General features: G+C 49.2%; 1 protein-coding gene across 1 annotated transcript in view; it reads left to right on the forward strand.

The window, feature by feature from the left end:
* Nucleotides 1-13,426, forward strand: part of LOC129701381 (cyclin-I-like) — a 33,730-nt gene extending 20,304 nt beyond the window's left edge. Inside the window, exons 4-7 of the mRNA XM_055642518.1 lie at nucleotides 8,823-8,897; nucleotides 10,119-10,259; nucleotides 11,276-11,517; nucleotides 13,015-13,426. Of these exons, the coding sequence (XP_055498493.1) occupies nucleotides 8,823-8,897; nucleotides 10,119-10,259; nucleotides 11,276-11,517; nucleotides 13,015-13,426 (870 nt within the window). The remainder of the gene's footprint in view (nucleotides 1-8,822; nucleotides 8,898-10,118; nucleotides 10,260-11,275; nucleotides 11,518-13,014) is intronic.
* Nucleotides 13,427-23,417: the final 9,991 nt, after the last annotated feature.

Consider the following 23,417-nt stretch of genomic DNA (forward strand, 5'->3'; position numbering starts at 1 on the left):
CTTACAGCTTATATTTAGTCTCAAATTAGGCTTGCCTCAGGTTGCACTGTGTGAGATAATAAATACTATAACATTGTCTCCCAAGTGACGAGCAGAGAAGGAGCTAGAGTGATCTCTTTGATGTAAGATGTCGGAAACCAAGTGTCCGATGTTTATTTGGGACCAAGTGACGAGAGAGAGGAAGCAGAGTTAACTAGATCTCTTTGATGTATTGGAAGTAAGGTGTCGTAAACCAAGTGTCCTATGTTTATGAGGGAGGAGGTGACAAGAGAGGAGAAGCTTTTCCCTTTGAGAATAGGGAAGATTCAAACAAGAGGACATGACTTCAGAATTAAGGGACAGAAGTTTAGAGGTAATATGAGGGGGATCTTCTTTACGCAGAGAGTGGTAGCGGTGTGGAATGAGCTCCCAGTGGAAGTGGTGGAGGCAGGTTCATTGGTATCATTTAAAAATAAATTGGATAGGCATATGGATGAGAAGGGAATGGAGGGTTATGGTATGAGTGCAGGCAGGTGGGACTAAGGGGAAAAACATTTGTTCGGCACGGACTTGTAGGGCCGAGATGGCCTGTTTCCGTGCTGTAATTGTTATATGGTTATAAGGTTATATGAGAAGCTAGACTGATCTAAGGGATTGTGACAAATACCTTTGATGTGATGCCTTTTCCTGTACCTCTGACCATGACTAATGTCTGCGGAATGTGCCAAAAGGTGACAAAAAAACAAAGTATATAATGCAATGTAATTCTGTTCTTCGGAGAAGTGGACTGAGGCCGGTGAAGTGTCTACATTGGTCACTTGACTGGAGTTCTTCCCTCCCTTCAATCGGCCGATAATAAGTAAAGTTTTGAACTGGGCTACCAAACAGTTTGTGTTTTGTCTGTTTATTAAGAAGCGAACCTGTTTAGTTGTCGTAAAAGTCACTTTTTCAGCTCGTCACGCGGGTAGATGGGGTGGTCAAAAAGGCTTTTAGCATGTTGGCCATCATCAGTCTTGCGTGTAGAAGGTAGACAAAAAATGCTGGAGAAACTCAGCGGGTGCAGCAGCATCTATGGAGCGAAGGAAATGGACAACGTTTCGGGCCGAATCCCTTCTTCAGATTGATGGGGGTTGGGGGGGGGGGGGGAGAAAGAGAAGAAGGGGGGGGGGGGGGAGCCTGAAGGCGGGGGGAGGGGAGGAGACAGCAAGGACTAACAAAATTGGGAGAATTCAATGTTCATGCCCCCAGGATGCAGACTCCCCAAGCGGAATATGAGGTGCTGTTCCTCCAATTTCTGGTGTTGCTCGCTCTGGCCATGGAGGAGACCCAGGACAGAGAGGTCGGATGGGGAGTGGGAGGGGAAGTTGAAGTGTTGAGCCACCGGGAGGTCAGGTTGGTTATTTGCGGACCGAGCGGAGGTGTCCGGCGAAACGATCGCCCAGCCTCCGCTGACCAACCTGACCTCCCTGCTGCACCTGCTGAGTTTCTCCAGCATTTTTGTGTACCTTCGATTTTCCAGCATCTGCAGTTCCTTCTTAAACATATTGCATGTAGAAGATGGAGTAGCTCTGCGGGACAGGCAGCATCCCTGGAGAGAAGGAATGGGTGACGTTTTGGGTCGAGACATTTCAGATTGGAGTCCCGAAACGTCACCCATTCCTTCTCTCCAAGGATGCTGCCTGTCCCAGCCGAGTTACTCCAACATTTTTGTGTCTACCTACGGTTTAAACCAGCATCTGCAGTTCTTTCCGACACATATTGCGTATAGAAGTCGGGAGTTGCAAGTTGGAGGTCCTGTTGCAGTTGTATAAGACGTTGGTGAGGCCCCTTTAAAGTATTGGGTTCAGTTTTGGTCACCAAGTTGTAGGAAAGATATTGTCGAGCTGAAAAGGTTGCAGAGAAGATTTACGAGGATGTTGCCAGGATTTGAGGGCCTGAGCTACAGGGAGAGGTTGAGCAGGCAGGGTCTCTATTCCTTGGAGCGCAGGAGGATGGGGGAGTGATCTTATAGAGGTGTACAAAATCATGAGAGGAATAGATTGGGTAGAGGCACAGAGTCTCTTGCCCAGAGTAGGGGAATCGAGAAACAAAAAACATAGGTTTAAGGTGAGGAGGGAAAGATTTAATAGGAATCTGAGGGGCAACATTTTTACACAAAGGGTGTGGGTGTATGGAACATGCTGCTGGAGGAGGTAGTTGAGGCTGTTTAAGAAACAGTTGGACAGGTACATGGATAGGACAGATTTGGAGGGATATGGGCCAAACGCGGGCAGGTGGGACTAGTGTAGATGGGACATGTTGGTTGGTGTGGCCAGGTTTATCCAAAGGGTTTGTTTCCACTCAGTATCACTATTATTTCCTCTCTAACGTTTTACTTCAATTAAAAATCAACATTTAAACTCAACATTTAAAATATGGATAAGTTTAAAGGAATTTCGACCAAATGCGGGAAATTTGGACTAGCTTAGATGGGGTCAGCATGGATGATTAGGGCTGAAGGGCCTGTTTCCGTGATGTGTGACTCCATGGCGAAATTATCCACGACTAACAATAGACAATAGGTGCAGGAGTAGGCCATTCGGCCCTTCGAGCCAGCACCGCCATTCAATGTGATCATTGCTGATCATCCCCAATCAGTACCCCGATCCTGCCTTCTCCCCATATCCCTTGACTCCGCTATCTTTAAGAGCCCTATCTAGTTCTCTCTTGAAAGCATCCAGAGCATCTGCCTCCACCGCCCTCTGAGGCAGAGAATTCCACAGACTCACAACTCTCTGTGAGAAAAATTGTTTCCTCGTCTCCGTTCTAAATGGCTTACTCCTTATTCTTAAACTGTGGCCCTGGTTCTGGACTCCCCCAACATCGGGAACATGTTTCCTACCTCTAGCGTGTCCAAGCCCTTAACAATCTTATATGTTTCAATGAGATACCCTCTCATCCTTCTAAACTCCAGAGTGTACAAGCCCAGCTGCTCCATTCTCTCAGCATATGACAGTCCCGCCATCCCGGGAACTAACCTTGTAAACCTTGTCACAGTTTAAGGATAAAGGGGAAATCTTTTAGGACTGAGATGAGAAAAACATTTTTTACACAGAGAGTGGTGAATCTCTGGAATTCTCTGCCACAGAGGGTAGTTGAGGCCAGTTCATTGGCTATATGTATGAGGGAGTTAGATGTGGCCCTTGTGGCTAAAGGGATCAGGGGGTACGGAAAGAAAGAAGGTACAGGATACTGAGTTGGATGATCAGCCATGATCATATTGAATGGCGGTGCAGGCACGATGGGCCGAATGGCCTACTCCTGCACCTATTTTCTATGTTTCTATGTTTCTAACCTATGCTGCACTCCCTCAATAGGAAGAATGTCCTTCCTCAAATTAGGGGACCAAAACTGCACACAATACTCCAGATAACCCCTTCAAGTTAAGTGTTTGACCTACTGATACTCCTTTTACATTCATTCCGGTTAAAATACCATCCCCTGCGAATTTTGGACCAGATTGCCAAGCGGGCTGTCAAAACAATCACTTCTAAACTCAGAATATAGAAGCGAGGAGCTACAGATATCTGTTTGCACAAAAGGACACAAGATGCTGGAGTAACTCAACGGGTCAGGCAGCATCTTAGCGTTAGTCTTCGAGGCACGGTGCCGAAACAGGCCCTTCAGCCCACCGAGTCCGCACCGAATACCGATCTCCGCAAATTAACACTATTCTGCACACCCTAGGGACAATTCTTACATTTATACATGCTATACCAAAGCCAATTAACCTACAAACCTGCACGTCTTTGGAGCGTGGGAGGGAAACCGAAGATCTCGGAGAAATCCCACGCAGGCCACGGGGAGAACGTGCAAACTCCGTACAGACAGCACCCGTAGTCGGGATCGAAGCCGGGTCTCTGCCGCTGTGAGGCAGCAACTCTACCGCTGCGCCACCGTGCTGCCCAGTTAAAAACATTACACAGAGGGACACTGGCCCTTGTCCAACCATGTGCTTATTTAACTCCCCCCCCAACCCCCCCCCCCTGCTCCCCTCTCCTGTGTCCACCTATTACCTGCCACATTTTATCCTGCCTCTACTCCCCCCTCCCCAACCCCCTACTCCAGCACTCTGTGAAACCCCCCATGTTCTCCCAGATGCCCTGACTGAGTTACTCCAGCACTCTGTGAAACGTCACCTATCCACGTTCTCCACAGATGCTGCCTGACCCGCTGAGTTACTCCAGCACTCTGTGAAACGTCACCTATCCACGTTCTCCACAGATGCTGCCTGACCCGCTGAGTTATGGTGCAGCAGCATCTATGGAGCTAAGGAAATAGGCAAACTTTTCAGGCCGAAATCCTTCTGGAAATAGGCAACGTTTCGGGCCGAAACCCTTACGGGTTTCGGCCCGAAACGTTGCCTATTTCCTTAGCTCCATAGATGCTGCCTGACCCGCTGAGTTACTCCAGCACTCTGTGAAACGTCACCTATCCACGTTCTCCACAGATGCTGCTGACCCGCTGACCCGCTGAGTTACTCCAGCACTCTGTGAAACGTCACCTATCCATGTTCTCCACAGATGCTGCCTGACCCGCTGCAGCGTTTTGTGGCCTTTTGCTTCTAAACCCAAGTGTGTTGCCAGGGGTAGGATGGTTGCCATGGCTGTTGTTGCAGATCTAATTATAGTTTGGCTCAGCCGTGGAGATCTTTATCACATTGGCAAGGAAATTTGGCAAATGTTACAATGAGGAAGCTTTCTAGAGTGCCGCCCAGTGGCCTGGATTAAAACTACGTGACTAAACGTAAAATTTTAATAAATGTTTAAGAAAGAACTGCAGATGCTGAAAAAATCGGTAGACAAAAATGATGGAGAAACTCAGCGGGTGAGGCAGCATCTATGGAGCGAAGGAAATATCTTCTTCGGACTGATGTGGTGGGGGGGGGGGGGGGGGGGGGCGGGCGGGAAGAAGAAAGGAAGAGGCGGAGACAGTGGGCTGTGGGAGAGCTGGAAAGGGAAAAGAGGGAGAAAGCAGGGACTACCTGAAATTGGAGAAGTCAATGTTCATACCGCACTCTGTGTAGACTACCCAAGCTAAATATGAGGTGCTGCTCCTCCAATTTGTGGTGGGACTTACTCTGGGCCATGGAGGAGGCCCAGGACAGAAAGGTCGGATTCGGAATGGGAGGGGGAGTTGAAGTGCTGAGCCACCGGGAGATCAGGTTGGTTATTGCGGACCGAGCGGAGGTGTTGGGTGAAGCGATCGTCAAGCCTGCGCTAACATTTCTCTTTAATATATTTGCAGTGAGCTGAGATTGGAATATTAAAGTATTTGAGCATAAGATGCAGCAGTCATTCACAACTGTGACGTCCTGTGTAGTTTGCATTAATATGCACAATTATTTAGTTCAGTTTAGTTCATTATTGTCATGTGTACCGAGGTACAGTGAAAAGCTTTTTATTGCGTGTTCTCTTGTCAGCGAAAAGACTGTACATGATTACAATCACGCCGTCCACAGTGTACAGATACAGGATGAATGGAATAACAGCTGCAAGATGCTGGAGTAACTCAGCAGGACAGGCAACATCTCTGGGGAGAAGGAATGGTGACCTTTCTGGTCAAGGCCCTTCTTCATGTCCCATTTAGTTTCTCCAGCGTTTTGTGTCCATCTTCAGTTTAAACCAGCATCTGCAGTTCCTTCCTACACATAGCTGGAATAACGTTTAGTGCAAGATAACGTTCGATTAATGGTCTCCAAGGGGTGTGGATGGGTAGACACAAAATGCTGGAGTAACTCAACGGGTGAGGCAGTGTCTATGGAGAGAAGGAATGGGTGACGTTTTGGGTCGAGACCCTTCTTCAGACTCCACTTTAGCTGGGTGTGAAGATGGTTCAGTTGCCTGATTACAGATTATGTGGATTAATCTCATTCTCGGGAGAATGCGGGAATGGAGGGATATGGATCGCGTGCAAGCAGACAAGATTAGTTTACCTCAGCACAGATATTGTGGACCGAAGGGCCTGTACCTGTGTTTGTTTAGTGTATTATTGTCACGTGTTCTGAGGTACAGTGAAAAACTGTGCCGTACTGCTCTGTGTTGTAGAGTTTAATTGATTTAAGGTTTTCCAGCCATCTCATCCAGATTTTCCTTTTATAATAATATTCCCATTCCCATCGTAGTCAAGGCAGACACCATTTTGGAAAGCGAGTTGCATTAATTTAAGATTAAGATAATAAGTGCATTGGTCGGCAATGGGTGTGCAAATCTGTCGGCTCCCAACTTGAGGACAGCTTCTTCCCATCCGCTATCAGACATCCGCAATCCTTCCGTTAGCTAGGGGACTGTCCCATTCACCTCTGACCGGAGTGCACCCCGGCCCCTCCCCCTTCTCCCCTCTCCCATCGGGCAAGAGGTACAGAAGTGTGAAAACGCACACCTCCAGATTCAGGGACCGATTCTTCCCAGCTGTGATCTGGCGACTGAAACCATCCCACCACAAACCGACAAGCAGTCCTGAACAACTCTCCACCTCGCTGGTGACTCTCGGACTATCTTTGATCGGACTTTACCTTGCACTAAACGTTATTCCCTTATCATGTATCTGTACACTGTGAATGGCTCAAATGTAATCATGTATTGTCCTTCCACTGACTGGATAGCGCGCAACAAAGCTTTTCACTGTACCTCGGTACACGTGACAATAAACTCAGCTGACTCGACCCCATTGCGGACATTGGACTTTGTCTCTGGAACTGATGCGCCACAATGCTGAGAACTATATTCTGCACTCTGTATCTTCCCCCTTTGCTCCACCCATTGGACTGGAGTTTGGGTGGATTGTATCTGATTTGATTGAATTGCATGCAAGACAAAGTTGATCATCACTATACCTCAAGCACAATAATAAACCTAAACATGAGAAGACATTTTCTTCACTCAGAGGGTTGTGGACTCATGAAACAGATTACCACTGCTCTGTGTGTGTCCGTGTGTGTGTTTGAGTAATGTCCCATTCCCATGTGTGTGTGGTGTGAGTTGTAATTTGTCCGTGCACTGGTGTGTGTGTGTGTGTGTCTGTGTGTGTGTGTGTGTGTGCCCGTGTGTGTGTGTGTGTGCCCGTGTGTGTGTGTGTGTCCCCGTGTGTATGTGCATCTGCTCCGTGTGTGTGTGTGTCCCCCGTCACCTGTGTGTGTGCGTGTGTGTGTGTCCCATCGGGTCCGTGTGTGTGAAGTGTGTCCGCACACCTCCAGTCAGGGTCCGACGTGTGTCCCAGCTGTGTGTGTGCGACTGAAACCATCCCACCACAAACCGTGCAGTCCTGAACAACTCTCCACCTCGTGTGTGACACTCGGTGTGTGTGCCGGTGTGTGTGCCGGTGTGTGTGTCGGTGTGTGTGTCTGTGTCGGTGTCTGTGTCGGTGTCTGTGTCGGTGTCGGTGTCGGTGTGACTGTGTGTGTACCCCGTGTGTGTGTGTGTGTGTGTCCACACTATGTAGTGTGTGTGTGTGTGCCCGTGTGTGTGTGTGTGTCCCTGCCCCTGTGTGTGTGTGTGTGTGTGTGCCCTGAGTTTGGGTGGATTGTATCTGATTTGATTGAATTGCATGCAAGACAAAGCTGATCATCAAACCTGTCATGTGTCCGTGTGTCCGTGTGTTCAAAAGGTTCAAAGGATTTTATTAGTCACATTCACATACACCAAGGTGTAGTGAAGTGAAATGCTTTTTGCCATTTTGCAGCACACAAAAGAACACAGACATAACACCAATGAGAGTCTTAAACACATAGAACATCCCCCCACAATGGCTCCCACCATGAGGGAAGGCACCAAGTCCAGTCCCCAACCCCATAGTCGGGCCCATTGAGGCCTCCACAGTTGCCTCTACGGAGGCCCGATGTTCCTGGTCGTTCTCGCCGGGTGATGTTGCTCCGGCGTCGGGAGAGTCCTCACAGCGGCCTGGGAACCCTGGAACGGCCGCTTCCGTACTGGAGACCGCGGCTTCCGAAGCCGACAAGGCCGCGCCGGTTGGAGCTCCACTACTGGTGATCTCGTCGTGAGATCCCAGGCTCGCGATGTTAAGTTCAGCGCTGCCGCCCGCAGCTGGTCGCTCCTCAGACCCGCAGCTCCGCGATGTTGTTCCCGGTGGTTTCAGCTCACCGGAGCTCCAGCGCGGCGACCCAGGCAAGGCATCGCCCGCTCCGCGATAGCGCTCCAGCGCTGTGCCGCCGCCGAAGCCGAGGTTCTGGGCGTTCCCCCGACAGGAAACGCCGCTCCAGGCCCGCTGGTAGGCCGCGAGGACGGGTCGAAGCTGCAGCCCGGAGAAAAGCTGCCTCTCCGACCAGGTAGGTACCCTGAAAGGCAGTTTCCCCCTTCCCCATGTGTGTGTATGTGTGTGTGTGTGTGCGCGTGTACGTGCGTGTTTGTGTGTGTGCGTGCGTGTTTGTGTTGTGTGTGTGTGTGTGTGCGTGCGTGTTTGTGTGTGTGTGTGTGCGTGCGTGTTTGTGTGTGTGTGTGTGCGTGCGTGTTTGTGTGTGTGTGCGTGTGTGTTTGTGTGTGTGCGCGTGTGTGTTTGTGTGTGTGTGTGTGTGTTTGTGTGTGTGTGTGTGATATCACCAACACACAGTATCAACCACAGCTTCACTGAACGATGGGACTGGTTCATAGGGCTAGATTTTTCCTTTTTTTTTTACATTGCTTTATAACTTTTTAAATTAAAACTGATTCTTTATTTTCTACGTTGCTTTATTATTTCTATTTATTAACAATTTCTTTATCTGCATCAGGTTTTTTAGTAAATGAAAAAAAAAAATGGTACTGGTCTTTACTGAATTAAATCAACCTTTGAACATGTCGTTTGTGCAGGCACAACCCAAATACCTCCGCTGCATCGCCATTTCCAGCTTGTTCATCGCAGCCAAGATCAACGAGGAAGATGAGGTTTGTTGTTCCGTTGTCCATGTCGTCATTGATAAGTTTGTTGAAGGTTGATTTGCCATTTCATGCTGCTGGAAAATGCCCTCATTGTACAATGCCCCCCTCCCTGGGAAAAGGGGAAGTACAACGGGATCTGGGGGCTCCTTGTACATCAGTCTATGAAAGTAAGCATGCAGGTGCAGCAAGCAGTGAAGAAAGCGAATGGCATGTTGGCCTTTATAACAAGAGGAGTCGAATATAGGAGCAAAGAGGTCCTTCTACAGTTGTACAGGGCCCTTGTGAGACCACACCTGGAGTATTGTGTGCAGTTTTGGTCCCCTAATTTGAGGAAGGACATTCTTGCTATTGAGGGAGTGCAGCGTAGGTTTACAAGGATAATTCCCGGGATGGCGGGACTGTCATATGCTGAGAGAATGGAGCAGCTGGGCTTGTACACTCTAGAGTTTAGAAGGATGAGAGGGCATCTTATTGAAACATATAAGATTGTTAAGGGTTTGGACACGATAAAGGAAAGAAACATGTTCCCCATGTTGGGGGAGTCCAGAACCAGGGGCCACAGTTTAAGAATAAGGGGCAAGCCATTTAGAACGGAGACAAGGAAACACTTTTTCACACAGAGAGTGGTGAGTCTGTGGAATTCTCTGCCTCAGAGGCAGGTTCTCTGGATGCTTTCAAGAGAGAGCTAGATAGGGCTCTTAAAAATAGCGGAGCCAGGGGATATGGGGAGAAGGCAGGAACAGGGTACTGATTGGGGATGATCAGCCATGATCACATTGAATGGCGGTGCTGGCTCGAAGGGCTGAATGGCCTACTCCTGCACCTATTGTCTATTATCCAAAAGCCGACAGGTGGCACACGGGCCCTGTTGGTCGGTGTGGGCAAGTTTGGCCAAAGGCCCCGTGTCCACACTGTACGCACTCTAAAGCATCTCGCTGTACATCAGGACACGCGTCAATATTTAGCCCAAAGCACAGTCATATCTTTAAAACTTTACTGAACATAAGAAGGTTTACAAAAACACACAGAGCATTGGCACTTATTTATTGTGCAGGAAGGAACTGCAGATGCCGGTTTACACCGAAGATAAGACACGAATTGCTGGAGTAACTCAGCGGGTCAGGCAGCATCTCCGGAGAGAAGGAGTAGGTGACGTTTTGGTGTCTCGAGACCGAGAGAAGGAACTGCAGCCGCTGGTTAAACTTATTCATTAAATCGTTTCCGCAGGTGACTCTGCGAGTGAAGGACCTCGTGGTGAAGAGTGGCAGCGGTTGTACCAGCAGTGAGGTGGTGAGGATGGAGAAGATCATTCTCGACAAACTGCAGTGGGAACTATTCACGGCCACGGGGGCAGACTTCTTGAACATAGTAAGTAAGCACCCGCCAGCTGGCGTCTCCGATCGCGGAGAAACACGTTCGTTTCTTTGTGAGCGAGAGACATTTAGACTGAGACACGGGATGGGGAGGGGGAACATGGACATTTCTAAATAAAAAGACTTGGCAACATTCGCCACCTGAACCCGTCAAGCTGACGAGATCGCAACACGGAAACTGGGTTCTACGGACATTTAGCACGCGGACGGTTTCACCACGACGACACTTGCGGCTGCAAACTCATGCGGTGGTCGTTTGTTAACGGTCTGCAGAGGCGCTGGGAAGGAGGGGTCAGGGCGTAAGTCGTGCACATGCACTGGACAGTTATAACGCAGCCACCACAGACTCACTGGAAACAGCACGGCTTTGTGCAATTTTAACCCATCTCATCTTTTTTATTTTGGACACCTGGACCAGGTGGTTTTGTAATGATTCGGCTTAGATTATTGTCACGTGTACGGAGACGCGGTGATTCCACGGGCACGGACGTGTTGGAACCTCCACCATCCAGCTTCTTCTTGCCGACTTCTCTTGCGAGGCCAGACCTTGCCTTTTGGGGGGAGGGGGAGGGGTCGTTCCGTTCCCTTCCCGTTCCTTCATTGCCACTCGCTAGCCTTCGTGAATGAATAACACTGCTCCAACATTCCTTCAGATCCCCGCCTCGCGCTGCTCCCCTGCTCCCCGCCCACGCCTGCCTCGCCACCATCTCACGGGCACCCCATCATTCGTTGCGACTCCTTCTGGCGTTGGATACTGGAGGTTCCCATCGGCAGAGGACTCTCCGCAGATTGGTCTCGAGACCACGGATGTCGTTTGGTTGCGGTCCTCTGTGCTCAAGGGATACTTGGGTATAAACCTGGTTAGATTTGTCTTGCAGGTGCCCGGGTGGTGGGTTGGGGGGGGGGGGGGGGGGGGGGGGGGGGGGGGGGAGGGGGGTCGGTGACAAATTCAGGCTGTCTGTAGTATCGGTTCCCAGGGACGAGCCTAAACCTTGGTTTCCATCGTTCCAGTTCCACGCCATGGTGATGTCCGGCCGGCCCCATCTCCTTGACCGCTGGCCTCAGATGAAGCCCTCTCTCCACGTGGCACTCTTGACCAGGCAGCTGCAACACTGCACCGCCTGCCACCAATTGCTGCAGTTCAGCGGCTCCACGCTGGCCTTGGCCATCATCAGCTTGGAGGTGGAGAGACTGAGGACCCCCGACTGGTTTAGGCCGTCACTGCTGCCTGGCTGCTGGAGATGGAAACACAGGTAGGGGGATTCTGTGGCTGTGGAGGGGGTCTCGGGCACAGCGTGCTGAGAAGGAGGAGGAAATGGACTGGGGGAGCCACATCCACAACAGGAGGGGGTCGACAACATCCACAGCCAGGCACAGAGGGAATCTTGGCAGCGTCTAGCCTGAGAATTAAAGGAAGCTCCTTGTGGAAGGAGATGAGGAGGAATTTCTTCAGTCAGAGGGTGGTGAATCTGTGGAATTCGTTGTCACAGACGGCTGTGGAGGCCACATGTCAGTGGATATTTTTGCGGCAGAGATAGATAGATTCTTGTTTAGTGCAGGTGTGGGGAGACGGCAGGTGAATGGGGTTGAGAGACAGACAATAGGTGCAGGAGTAGGCCATTCGGCCCTCTGAGCCAGGGAGACTCCGCTATCTAGGACTCTCAGTATCCAGAGTCGTAGCCCTCCGAGGCTCAGAATAAAATAGAAGAGACAGATCCTGTAAAAAGGTTAGAAGATCATGCTTCATAAGTGATAGGCAGAATGGATTGCTCCTTAAACGTTTGGAAGCTGGAAAAGAGGGGTGGTGGGCAGATGGGGGGGGGGGGGGCGGGGGGGGGGGGGGGGGGGGGGGGGGGGGGGGGGGGGGGGGGGGGGGGGGGGGGGGGGGGGGGGGGGGGGGGGGGGGGGGGGGGGGGGGGGGGGGGGGGGGGGGGGGGGGGGGGGGGGGGGGGGGGGGGGGGGGGGGGGGGGGGGGGGGGGGGGGGGGGGGGGGGGGGGGGGGGGGGGGGGGGGAGAGGGGGGGGGGGGGGAAGGGGGGGGGAGGGAGAGAGGGGGGGGAGGGAGACGGGGGGGGGGGGGGAGAGGGAGGAGGGGGGGGGGGGGAGGGGGGGGGGGGGGGAGGGAGAGGAGTCTTCATATCATTGGGTTCAGTTTTGAGAAACAGCGCAGAAACAGGCCCTTCGGCCCACCAAGTCCAATTCTACATCCCCCGGCCTAATTCTACTCCGATAACTTGTGAGCTTGTGGGTCCGCGCCGACCAGCGATCCCCGTGCACTAAACACTATCCTACACACACACACTAGGGTCAATTTACACTTGCACACCAAGCCAACAAACCTGCACGTCTTTGGAGTGTGGGAGGAAACCGAAGATCTCGGAGAAAACCCAAGCGGACATGGGGAGAACGTACAAACCCCGTACAGACAGCACCCGTAGTCGGGGTCGAACCCGGGTCTCTGGCGCTGTGAGGCAGCGACTTTACCTCTGAGCCACCGTGCTGTCCCACTATAGATACCCAAGTGAAAATGAGGTGCTGTAATAGTTTAGTTTAGGTTTGTTTAGATAGGGGTCTTAAAAATAGCGGAGTCAGGGGATACGGGGAGAAGGCAGGAACGGGGTACTGATTGTGGATGATCAGCCGTGATCACATTGAATGGCTGTGCAGGCTCGAAGGGCCGAATGGCCTACTCCTGCACCTATTGTCTATTGTCAAGATATGGATGAGGTACTTTCTCTTTCAGATTCACAGCTCGGATTTAATCTACTGTAAAAGCGTGGTGGAACAGCAAGCGTTGCCGCCGGCCCTGTCCTGGGACCCCAACGCCCTCTACATCTTTGACCCCGCTGCCTCGGCCATCGAGAGACAACCGCGAGGAAGGTCGTGTTATTCTGCCCGACGCGACCCAATGTCTGACCTGCTCGCCACCGCCAAGCCGCTGACCCGTCGGCGAGCCGGTGCCGGCAACCGCGCAGCCCCGGTCAAGGCCAAAGACACGGGCGTCACCGCCGCGCATGTGACGCCTCGTCGCTCCGGAGAGGCTCTCGCCGCGGGGAACGGCGACGGCAAGGGTGTCGTTCCGTGCCGAGCTGGCCCGCAGTGGATGGACATCCCATCACCCTGTCCCTCCCTACAGCCCGTAGATGGCGTGTGGGGAGAGTAGCAGCTTGAACAATGCAAGTCAATGTGGTCTGGTTAGGTACAGAGGTCAGCTGAATGCACTTGGTGACCAAACATAGACAATAGGTGCAGGAGTAGAGGCCATTCGGCCCTTCCAGCCAGCACCGCCATTCGATACGATCATGGCTGATCATCCAGAACCAGCATCCCATTCCTGCTTTCTCCCCATATCCCTTGATTCCATTAGCCCTAAGAGCTCTATCTAACTCTCTCCTGAAAACATCCAGTGAATTTCTCCTCCACTGCCTTCTGTGGCAGAGAATTCCACAGATTCACAACTCTCTGGGTGAAAACGTTTTTCCTCATCTAAAGGGGCTGTCCCACTGTACCAGGTAATTCAAGACCTCTCCCGAGTTAAAAAAACAAAACAAAACAAACTCGTGGTAAGTACGTAGAATGCACGTAGGGGGTACGTCGGAGCTCGTGGACGTCTCGTAGCGGCTCGTAACGCTAACGGCAGGTACTCGGAAAACGCGGTAACTCGTGAAAAATGTCCACGAGAGCCCCGAGTACCTATTACCGCAATTCTCCGAGTTCGAATCAGGGGAAACTCGGGAGAACTCTTGAATTACCTCGTACAGTGGGACAGCCCCTTCAGTCCTAAATGGCCTATTCTTAAACTGTGACCCCCCCCCCCCCCCCCCCTGGTTCTGGACTCCCCCAAACATGCAAAATATTTTACCTGCACCTAGCCTGTCCAATCCCTGAAGAATTTTATATGTTTCCATAAAGATTCTCCTCTCATCCTTTTTAATTCCAGTGAATACAAGCCCAATCGATCCATTCTTTCACAAAGCTACGCATAGCCCAACGCAAGCGACCATATCCTTGCTGGTCACAGCAGCAGATCTACGATCACACATTACAATCGCCCCAACATCTACTCCTACAGCGACATTTCTTCACTCAACGTTATTTCCTTATCGTGTACCTACTCGCTGCAAATGGCTCAATTGTAATCATGTATTTTAGTTTAGAGATTCAGCGCGGAAACAGGCCCCTTTCGACCCAGCGGGTCCGCGCCGACCAGCGATCCCCTCCCTGCACATTCACCGTATACTAGACCCACAATTTTTTTTAAAACATTTACACCAAGCCAATTAACCTACAAGCCTGTACGTCTTTGGAGTGTGGGGGGAAACAGAAGATCTCGGCGAAAATCCACAGGGGAGGACGGACAAACTCCGTACAGACAGCGCCCGGGATCGAACCCGGGTCTCCAGCGCTGCAACTCTACCCCTGCGACCCTGACCGCCCCCCCGTTGTCTTTCCGCTGTCTGGTCAGCACGTAACAAAAGCTGTACCTCGGCACAGGTGACCATATACTAAACTGAGATCCCACCTTTGAGCTGAATAATAATAATGCAGCCTTAATGGGCCATGTTTGTACGACTTGCATGGATGGAATAACTAGCCCTGCAGTGAAAATGGTCGGCTCAATGACATTCAAAGCATCAGGGATGGCAATGAGCAAGCAGTGGAGCCCGTCGGCTGATCGTTTTCTGCCTGGCCCCCTGCCTACAAAGCAGGTGGGAAACATGTATTCTGCAGTGTATCAGCCGTTATCCATTACCATGGACAAGAGCCCACTTCAGAATGGAGTCGGGAGAGCAGATGCTGGAATCTTGCACCAAATACAAAGAGTGCTGGAGGAACTCAGCGGGTCAGGCAGCATCTGCAGAGGGAATGCACAACGTTTTGGATCCCAACCCGAAACATCGCCTATCCGACCCACGGAGCTGCCCCAGCACTTCATGCCTAGAAAACCTCAGAATATTCCCTGCATGTTTTCACCTGAATGACAAGGACATCAAACCTTCGTGTGAAAGGGGGGTATTTGCACTTTGGTTGTGAACAGCTTTTTGGTCTAATGTTTATTTTTGCACAAGGAGGCAACTGAAGGACAACTCAATACCAGTTCCTCACGATTAGGAAACGCGTGAGAGATTTGACGAGCCCCTCCAGGCACAATCAATGTCACAGGAGTCTCCACCCCACCGCCATTTTGCGGTCGCCATTTTGACCCGCCAGTGGTGGAATATAGCGTTGGGGACGTGGGACCCAACGGGTCCGCGCTTGGTCTAGTCTCAACTAATATTGGTCCACATCACACAACAGTCATTCCCCCCCTCTCTCCCCTTCACTTTCTGCACTCGGAAGCTGGTTATTACAAATCTCTGAAGACCAGCACAATGTTTTTAAATCGCATAAATTATATGCGATTTAGGAGTAGAATTGGGCTGTTCGGCCCATCAAGTCTACTCTGCCATTCAATCATGGCTGATGTATCTCTAACCCCCTCCTAACCTCATTCTCCTGCCTTCTACCCATAACCCCTGCCACCCGTACTAATCAGGAATCTATCTATCTCTGCCTTAAACTAACCAAGGCTGTTCATCTCCGCCTTAAAAATACCAATGTTGGCCTCCACAGCTGCTTGTGGCAATGAATTCCACTATATATAAAAGACTATAATATAGCATGACTTCCTATATGTAATAGTGTACAGTGTCAGAGTACCTGGGGGGAAAAAAACAAAACAGGATATAAAATGTTTGTCCCAAGTAATCAAGTTCTAAATGACAAAGTATTTTGGAAACAAAACCATTTACCAGTAACACCACAATTGTGCATTCATTTGAAGTTTTAACTATTTATAGCTTTAAGGTCCCCGTGTGTCAAAGAACAGTTTAAGAGCTTCCATAAAGATGTTTTATATCTAAAGTTAAACTTGCGATGATTACTTCAATATGGTGAGCAATTGTGAAACATGGAAACATGGACAATAGGTGCAGGAGTAGAGGCCATTCGGCCCTTCGAGCCTGCACCGCCATTCGATATGATCATGGCTGATCATCCAACTCGGTATCCCATCCCTGCCTTCTCTCCATACCCCCTGATCCCTTTAGCCACAAGGGCCACATCTAACTCCCTCTTAAATATAGCCAATGAACTGTGGCCTCAACTACCTTCTGTGGCAGAGAATTCCACAGATTCACCACTCTCTGTGTGAAAAATGATTTTCTCATCTCGGTCCTAAAAGATTTCCCCCTTATCCTTAAACTGTGACCCCTTGTCCTGGACTTCCCCAACATCGGGAACAATCTTCCCGCATCTAGCCTGTCCAACCCCTTAAGAATTTTGTAAGTTAAGGGCTGGGTTTGAATGCAAACAACTGCATTTGTGATGCCCAGATTGTCTGCTGCTGCTGTACCTGTTGGAGAAAACCTCACCGTTAAACCATGGAGAGACAAGGAACTGCAGGTGCTGAAACTAGGAATAAGAAGTAAAGTGCTGGAGGGTCAGACAGCGGCAGCTGTTTAGCGGGGGTGGGGGGGGTGGGTAAAGAGACAGATTCATGATGTGTCGGAAGGAAATGCAGATGCTGGTTTAAACCGAAGATAGACACAAAAAGCTGGAGTAACTCGGCGGGACAGGCAGCATCTCTGGAGAGAAGGAATGGGTGACGTTTTGGATCGAGACCATTCTTCAGTCTGAAACGTCACCCATTCCTTCTCTCCAGAGATGCTGCCTATCCCGCTGAGTTACTCCAACTTTTTGTGTCTGTGGATTGACAATGTATCAGGTTGTGATCCCGTATGGACCAATGTCAGGTCACAACCCAGAACATCAACATTTCCTCCTCCTCCTTTGCTGTTTGTCCCGCGGAGTTTCTCCAGCAATTTGGTTGTTGCTACTGGAGGTGCAAGGAACTGCAGGTGCCGGTTTACAAAAAAAAAGACACAAAGTGCTGGAGTGCATCAGGCAGCATCTCGAGAGGTCCTTCTGCAGTTGTACGGGGCCCCGGTGAGACCACATCTGGAGTATTGTGTGCAGTTTTGGTCTCCTAATTTGAAGAAGGACATCCTTGCTATTGAGGCAGTGCAGCGTAGGTTCACCAGGTCAATCCCCGGGATGGCGGGACTGTCATATGAGGAAAGATTGGAAAGACTGGGCTTGTTTTCACTGGAATTTAGAAGGATGAGAGGGAGACATTAAATTATAAAAGGACCGGACAAGCTAAATGCAGGAAAAATGCTCCCAATGTTGGGCGAGTCCAGAACCAGGGGCCACAGTTTACGAATAAAGGGGAGGCCATTTAAAACTGAGATGAGAAAAAAAACGTTTTCACCCAGAGAGTTGTGAATTTGTGGAATTCTCTGCCGCAGAAGGAGGTAAAGGCCAATTCACTGGATGAATTTAAAAGAGAGTTAGATGGAGCTCTAGGGGCTGGTGGAATCAAGGGATATGGGGAGAAGGCAGGAACGGGGTACTGATTGGGGATGATCAGCCATGATCACAATGAATGACGGTGCTGGCTCGAAGGGCCGAATGGCCTCCTCCTGTACCTATTGTCTATGTTTCTATGTTAGAACATGGATAGGTGACCTTTTGGGTAGGGATCCTTTATAGGTGATGTTTTAGTCTGTAGAAAAGTAACGATCCAAAACGTCACCTATTCATGTTCTCCATAGATGCTGCCTGACCCGCTGAGTTACTCCAGCACTCTGTGAAATGTCACCTATCCACGTTCTCCACAGATGCTGCCTGACCCGCTGAGTTATGGTGCAGCAGCATGCATGGAGCTAAGGAAATAGTCAACTTTTCAGGCCGAAATCCTTCTGGAAATAGGCAACGTTTCGGGCCGAAACCCTTATGGGTTTCGGCCCGAAACGTTGCCTATTTCCTTAGCTCCATAGATGCTGCCTGACCCGCTGAGTTACTCCAGCACTGTGAAACGTCACCTATCCATGTTCTCCACAGATGCTGCCTGACCCACTGAGTTATGGTCCAGCAGCATCTGTGAAACGTCACCTATCCAAATAGGCAACTTTTCAGGCCGAAATCCTTCTGGAAATAGGCAACGTTTTGGGCCGAAACCCTTACGGGTTTCGGCCCGAAACGTTGCCTATTTCCTTAGCTCCATAGATGCTGCCTGACCCGCTGAGTTACTCCAGCACTCTATGTCTTATTTTGGTAGATTTTGCTACTATTGTTTTAACAGGATAAAGGGTGCTAGCTCCATCTGGTGGCGAATAACTGCAGAACATGTTCTTCATTCTGTCTGCGTTGAACGCTCTCTTCTGCTAACACAAGAAGGGGAGGTGGTTCATCATTTGGCTACATTGGTGAGTATGACTGTACACAGACAAACATATAGACAGCCAGACACAGACGAGCAGAATTAGGCCATTCGGCCCATCAAGTCGACTTCCCCCATTCAATCATGGCTGATCTATCTCTCCCTCCTAACCCCATTCTCCTGCCTTCTCCCCATAACATCTGACTCCTGTACTAATCAAGAACCTATCTCTGCCTTAAAAATATCCATTGACGGCCACCACAGCCTCTTGTGGCAATGGATTCCACATTCACCACCCTCTGACCCCTCTTGCTAGAGTCAAATGGTATTATGAACTGTGAACTTGGAGTCCTGTATAAACATGTGGCAAGACTTCAATTCTATATACATTTAAAAATACAATCAGATCACTTTGTAATAAAACGTGCAATTCTTACCTTGGCAATAAGGTTTCAGAAATGTTCTGGAACATTGCACAATATTCAATCAGAAGTCATAAGCTTTCATTAAAATACTATTCAGCAAAAATCTGGGGGGGGGGGGGGGGGGGGGAAATCTGTTAAATGATTTTTAGCCGGTGCTATTTTGGTGAGAGTACGGGTGCAGCGGTACCTCTAAAGCCACACGTACGTCCGCACAAACATTGTGGGCCGAAGGGCCCAATCTGGTGCTGTAGCGTTCTATGTAGAAACGAGGAACTGCAGGTTAGTTTTCAGTCTGAAGAAGGGTCCCGACCCGGAGATGCTGCCTGTACCGACCGCTGGGTTACTCCAGCTTTTTGTGTCTATCTTTCGTTTAAACCAGCATCTGCTGTTCCTTCCTACACATTTCTCCGCTATTTCTTGCAAACTTGGGCAGAGCTGTTAACCGACATCTGCAGTTCCCGCCCCTGCGCAGTTGGGGGCTGTGGGTGAGTGGTGGAATATTGCATTGGGGGGATGGGGCCCAAAGGGTCCCCACTTGGTCTCGAGCTTATTAATTGTGCTTGGCTAGTGGATAATGTAAATGAATGAATTAGAACATTTTAGTCTTAAGAGCTTGAGTTATTATATTACAAATTAAAGTGGCCCCAGTATTTATTGATGGAAAAAAATATTTGTAAGCATAGCAAGAGGACATGACTTCAGAATTAAGGGACAGAAGTTTAGGGATAACATGAGGGGGAACTTCTTTACTCAGAGAGTGGTGGCGGTGTGGAATGAGCTTCCAGTGGAAGTGGTGGAGGCAGGTTCGTTGGTATAATTTAAAAATAAATTGGATAGGCATATGGATGAGAAGGGAATGGAGGGTTATGGTATGAGTGCAGGCAGGTGGGACTAAGGGAAAAAAGTTGTTCGGCACGGACTTGTAGGGCCGAGATGACCTGTTTCCGTGCTGTAATTGTTATATGGTTATAGCTTAATATTCAATTGATATGGGTAACATAGAAAATAGGTGCAGGAGTAGGCCATTCGGCCCTTCGAGCCTGCACCGCCATTCAATATGATCATGGCTGATCATCCAACTCAGTGTCCTGTACCTGCCTTCTCTCCATACCCCCTGATCCCTTTAGCCACAAGGGCCACATCTAACTCCCTCTTAAATATAGCCAATGAACTGGCCCCAACTACCCTCTGTGGCAGAGAGTTCCAGAGATTCACCACTCTCTGTGTGAAAAAAGTTTGCCTCATCTCGGTCCTAAAGGATTTCCCCTCTATCCTTAAGCTGTGACCCCTTGTCCTGGACTTCCCCAACATCGGGAACAATCTTCCTGCATCTAGCCTGTCCAACCCCTTAGGTACTGGCACCTATTTGTTTAGTTTAGAGATACAGCATTGAAACAGGCCCTTCGGCCCATCGAGTCCGCACTGACCATCGATCACCTGCAGACGAGTTCTATCCTACACACTAGGGACAATTTACAGAAGCCAATTAACCTACAAACCCGCACGTCTTTGTAGTGTGGGAGGAAACCGGAGCACCCGGAGAAAACCCACGTGATCACTGTTCAAACTCTGTACAGATAGCACCAGAGGTCAGGTTCCAATCTGGGCCTCTAGCTTTGAGAGGCAGTGACTCTACAAACAAAAAACATTGCTTTTAGCTGCAAATAAATTCTGCCAGTAATGGCAATTTGCAGAATTGTCCCCCGAATAGCCAATCAGGATAGTAAGATGTCAATATAAAACAGAATCTTGCATTTACACGCATTTTCCGTAACCTACTGCTATATTTTTCAATCGGGTAGAAACAAAGAACTGCAGATGCTGATTTACACCAAAGATAGACACAAAGTGTTGGAGTAACTCAGCGGGTTAGGCAGCATCTCTGGAGAAAAAGGATAGGGTGACATTTCGGGTCCCGACCCGAAACATCGTCCATCTTCTTTCTCATAGTGAAGCTGCCTAACCTGCCGAGTTACTCCAGCATTTTGTGTCTTATTTCGGACTGAGATGAGGAAAAACGTTTTCACCCAGAGAGTTGTGAATCTGTGGAATCATCTGCCACAGAAGGCAGTGGAGGCCAATTCACTGGATATTTTTAAGAGAGAGTTAGATTTAGCTTTTAGGGGTAAGGGAATCAAGGGATATGGGGGGAAAATCCGGAACGGGGTAATGATTTTGGATGATCATATTGAATGGCGGTGCTGGCTCGAAGGGCCGAATGGCCTACTCCTGCACCTATTTTCTATATTTCTAACAGGTTAGTGATGATCTTATCGAATGGCAGTGGGACAGGATAGTATCAGTTCCAATGCAAGGTGCACACAACAGACAATAGGTGCAGGAGTAGGCCATTCGGCCCTTCGAGCCAACACCGCCATTCAATGTGATCATGGCGTGCTTGCCTCAGCTTTCATTGAGCTCCTCATCCTGTATTGCAGAAGGAAGCTGCGGTTCAGTTTCCTAACAAAGACACAAAGTGCTGGAGTAACTCAGTGGATCAGACAGCATCTTTGGAGAACATGGGTAGGGGACATTTCAGGTTGGGAGCCGTCTTCAGACTGATTGTATTGGAGGGGGTGGGGGAGGGAAGAGAGGACAGGCATGACAAGATTGACAGGGTCTTCTTCTTGCGTATGGCGTGCACAGCCTAAAGTTGGAGATCAAGTGGCATGAAAAACTACACCTCGTATATGTCGGGTTGATTGCATTAATCGAAACAGGGTGGACCATACATGAAGGTTGCAATCTCCCACCAGGTAATAGGTGGATACAGGTGAGGAGGGATTCCCATCTGATGTCTTTGTTTCAGGTTGGGACCCTTCTTCAGTCACCATCTCCCACACCACCTTTTCCCTTCAAGATTGGAAGCTCTCTTTCCTAAACTGCTTTATAGTTGATCATTTTTGTTGGGTGGGGGTGTGTGTGTGTGTATATATCCCCAAGTGCTTCTTTCATGAACAATTGAAATGGTCTTCATTTTTTCCGTTCAGATAGTATTTTTATTCAAATCTAATTACAAACTCGTGGAGAATGCTTGTTGCTTCTGCAAAGCTTTAGTTTAAGATCTGTCAGCATTTTGGAATTTGATGTAATTGCTATTTAGGGAATTTTCCAAATCGAGCTATTGAAATTGCTGTTTATCCAGCGTGTGAACTCGTATCAAGGGGGCGAAACAAATTGAATAGCTGTTTTGTTCTCCTCACTCTGAATTGTTTAGTCACCCTCTAGCTTGGGTAGGGAACGTGTAGAGTAACTAGCATGTCAGAGTCACAGACTGATACAGCATGGAAACAGGCCCCTCGGCCCAACACCGACTGACATGTCCCAGCCACACTAGTCCCACCTGCCTGCGTTTTGCCCATATCCTTCCAAACCTGTCCTATCCATGGGATAGTCCCAGCCTCAACTACCTCCTGTGGCAGCTTGTTCCATACACCCACCACCCTTTGTGTGGAAAAAACTACCCCTCAGATTCCTATGAAATCTTTTCCCCTCCTCACCTTAAAGCTATTTCCTCGATTCCCCTACTCTGGGCAAGAGACTGCGTCTACCCGATCTATTCCTCTCATGATGTTGCACGCCACTATAAGATCGCCCCCTCATCCTCCTGCGCTCCAAGGAATAGAGACCCAGCCTGCTCAACCTCTCCCTACAGCTCACACCCTCTAGCAAGATAAATCACTTGCGTGCGTGATTTGAAGGCAGCTACCGAAATGTGTCAAGTTAATCGTTAAAATCACCAAGAACATGCCTTGATTCTGCTTTTCGTGGAATTATCCAGATGGAACCTCACAAACGGAGGCAAATAAATGAAGCTATAAAAAAACAAAACAGAATTTAGCTGGCGTGTAATCGCGATACATTTAACCAAAACATTTATACTATTCGTCTGTGGTGGGACCAAAAACTCAATATATATTTAAAAAAAAAAAAAAAAAAAGCTTTAGCATTCTTTTTGAATACTGTGATATTATTGAAACTAAGCAGAACAAATATTTTGTGTCCCTGAGATTTTCTGCACTACTTTGACTGTTCAGGGCACAAGATCCAGTAATCACCATTTTCAGTAAATATAATGTCTTATTCATATTTTCTAAGTGAACACTGAGCCATTGATACCGAACAAGATAATGGAAGCTCCTCATTGTCCCTGTTGGAGCTCTGTTATCTAATTTGATGTCAGATTTATTTGAAATAAAAAATAAAATAATCTGATGGAGAATTTTCTGCTCGTCTCTTTGCTTGCTTGCTGTAACATCCTTTCCAATTCAGGCAACTGAACCATCCTATTGCAACCAGAGAGCGGTCCTTGTACAACCATCTACCTCATCGGACTGCCCTTGATCGGACTTTGCTGGCTTTACCTTGCACTAAACGTTACTCCCTCATCATGCATCTGTACACTCTGAACAACTCCATTGGAAGCATGTATCGTCTTTCCGCTGACTGGATAGCACGCAACACTG

Source organism: Leucoraja erinacea, chromosome 11 (genome assembly GCF_028641065.1).
Source record: "Leucoraja erinacea ecotype New England chromosome 11, Leri_hhj_1, whole genome shotgun sequence".
NCBI classification, from domain to species: Eukaryota; Metazoa; Chordata; class Chondrichthyes; order Rajiformes; family Rajidae; genus Leucoraja; species Leucoraja erinaceus.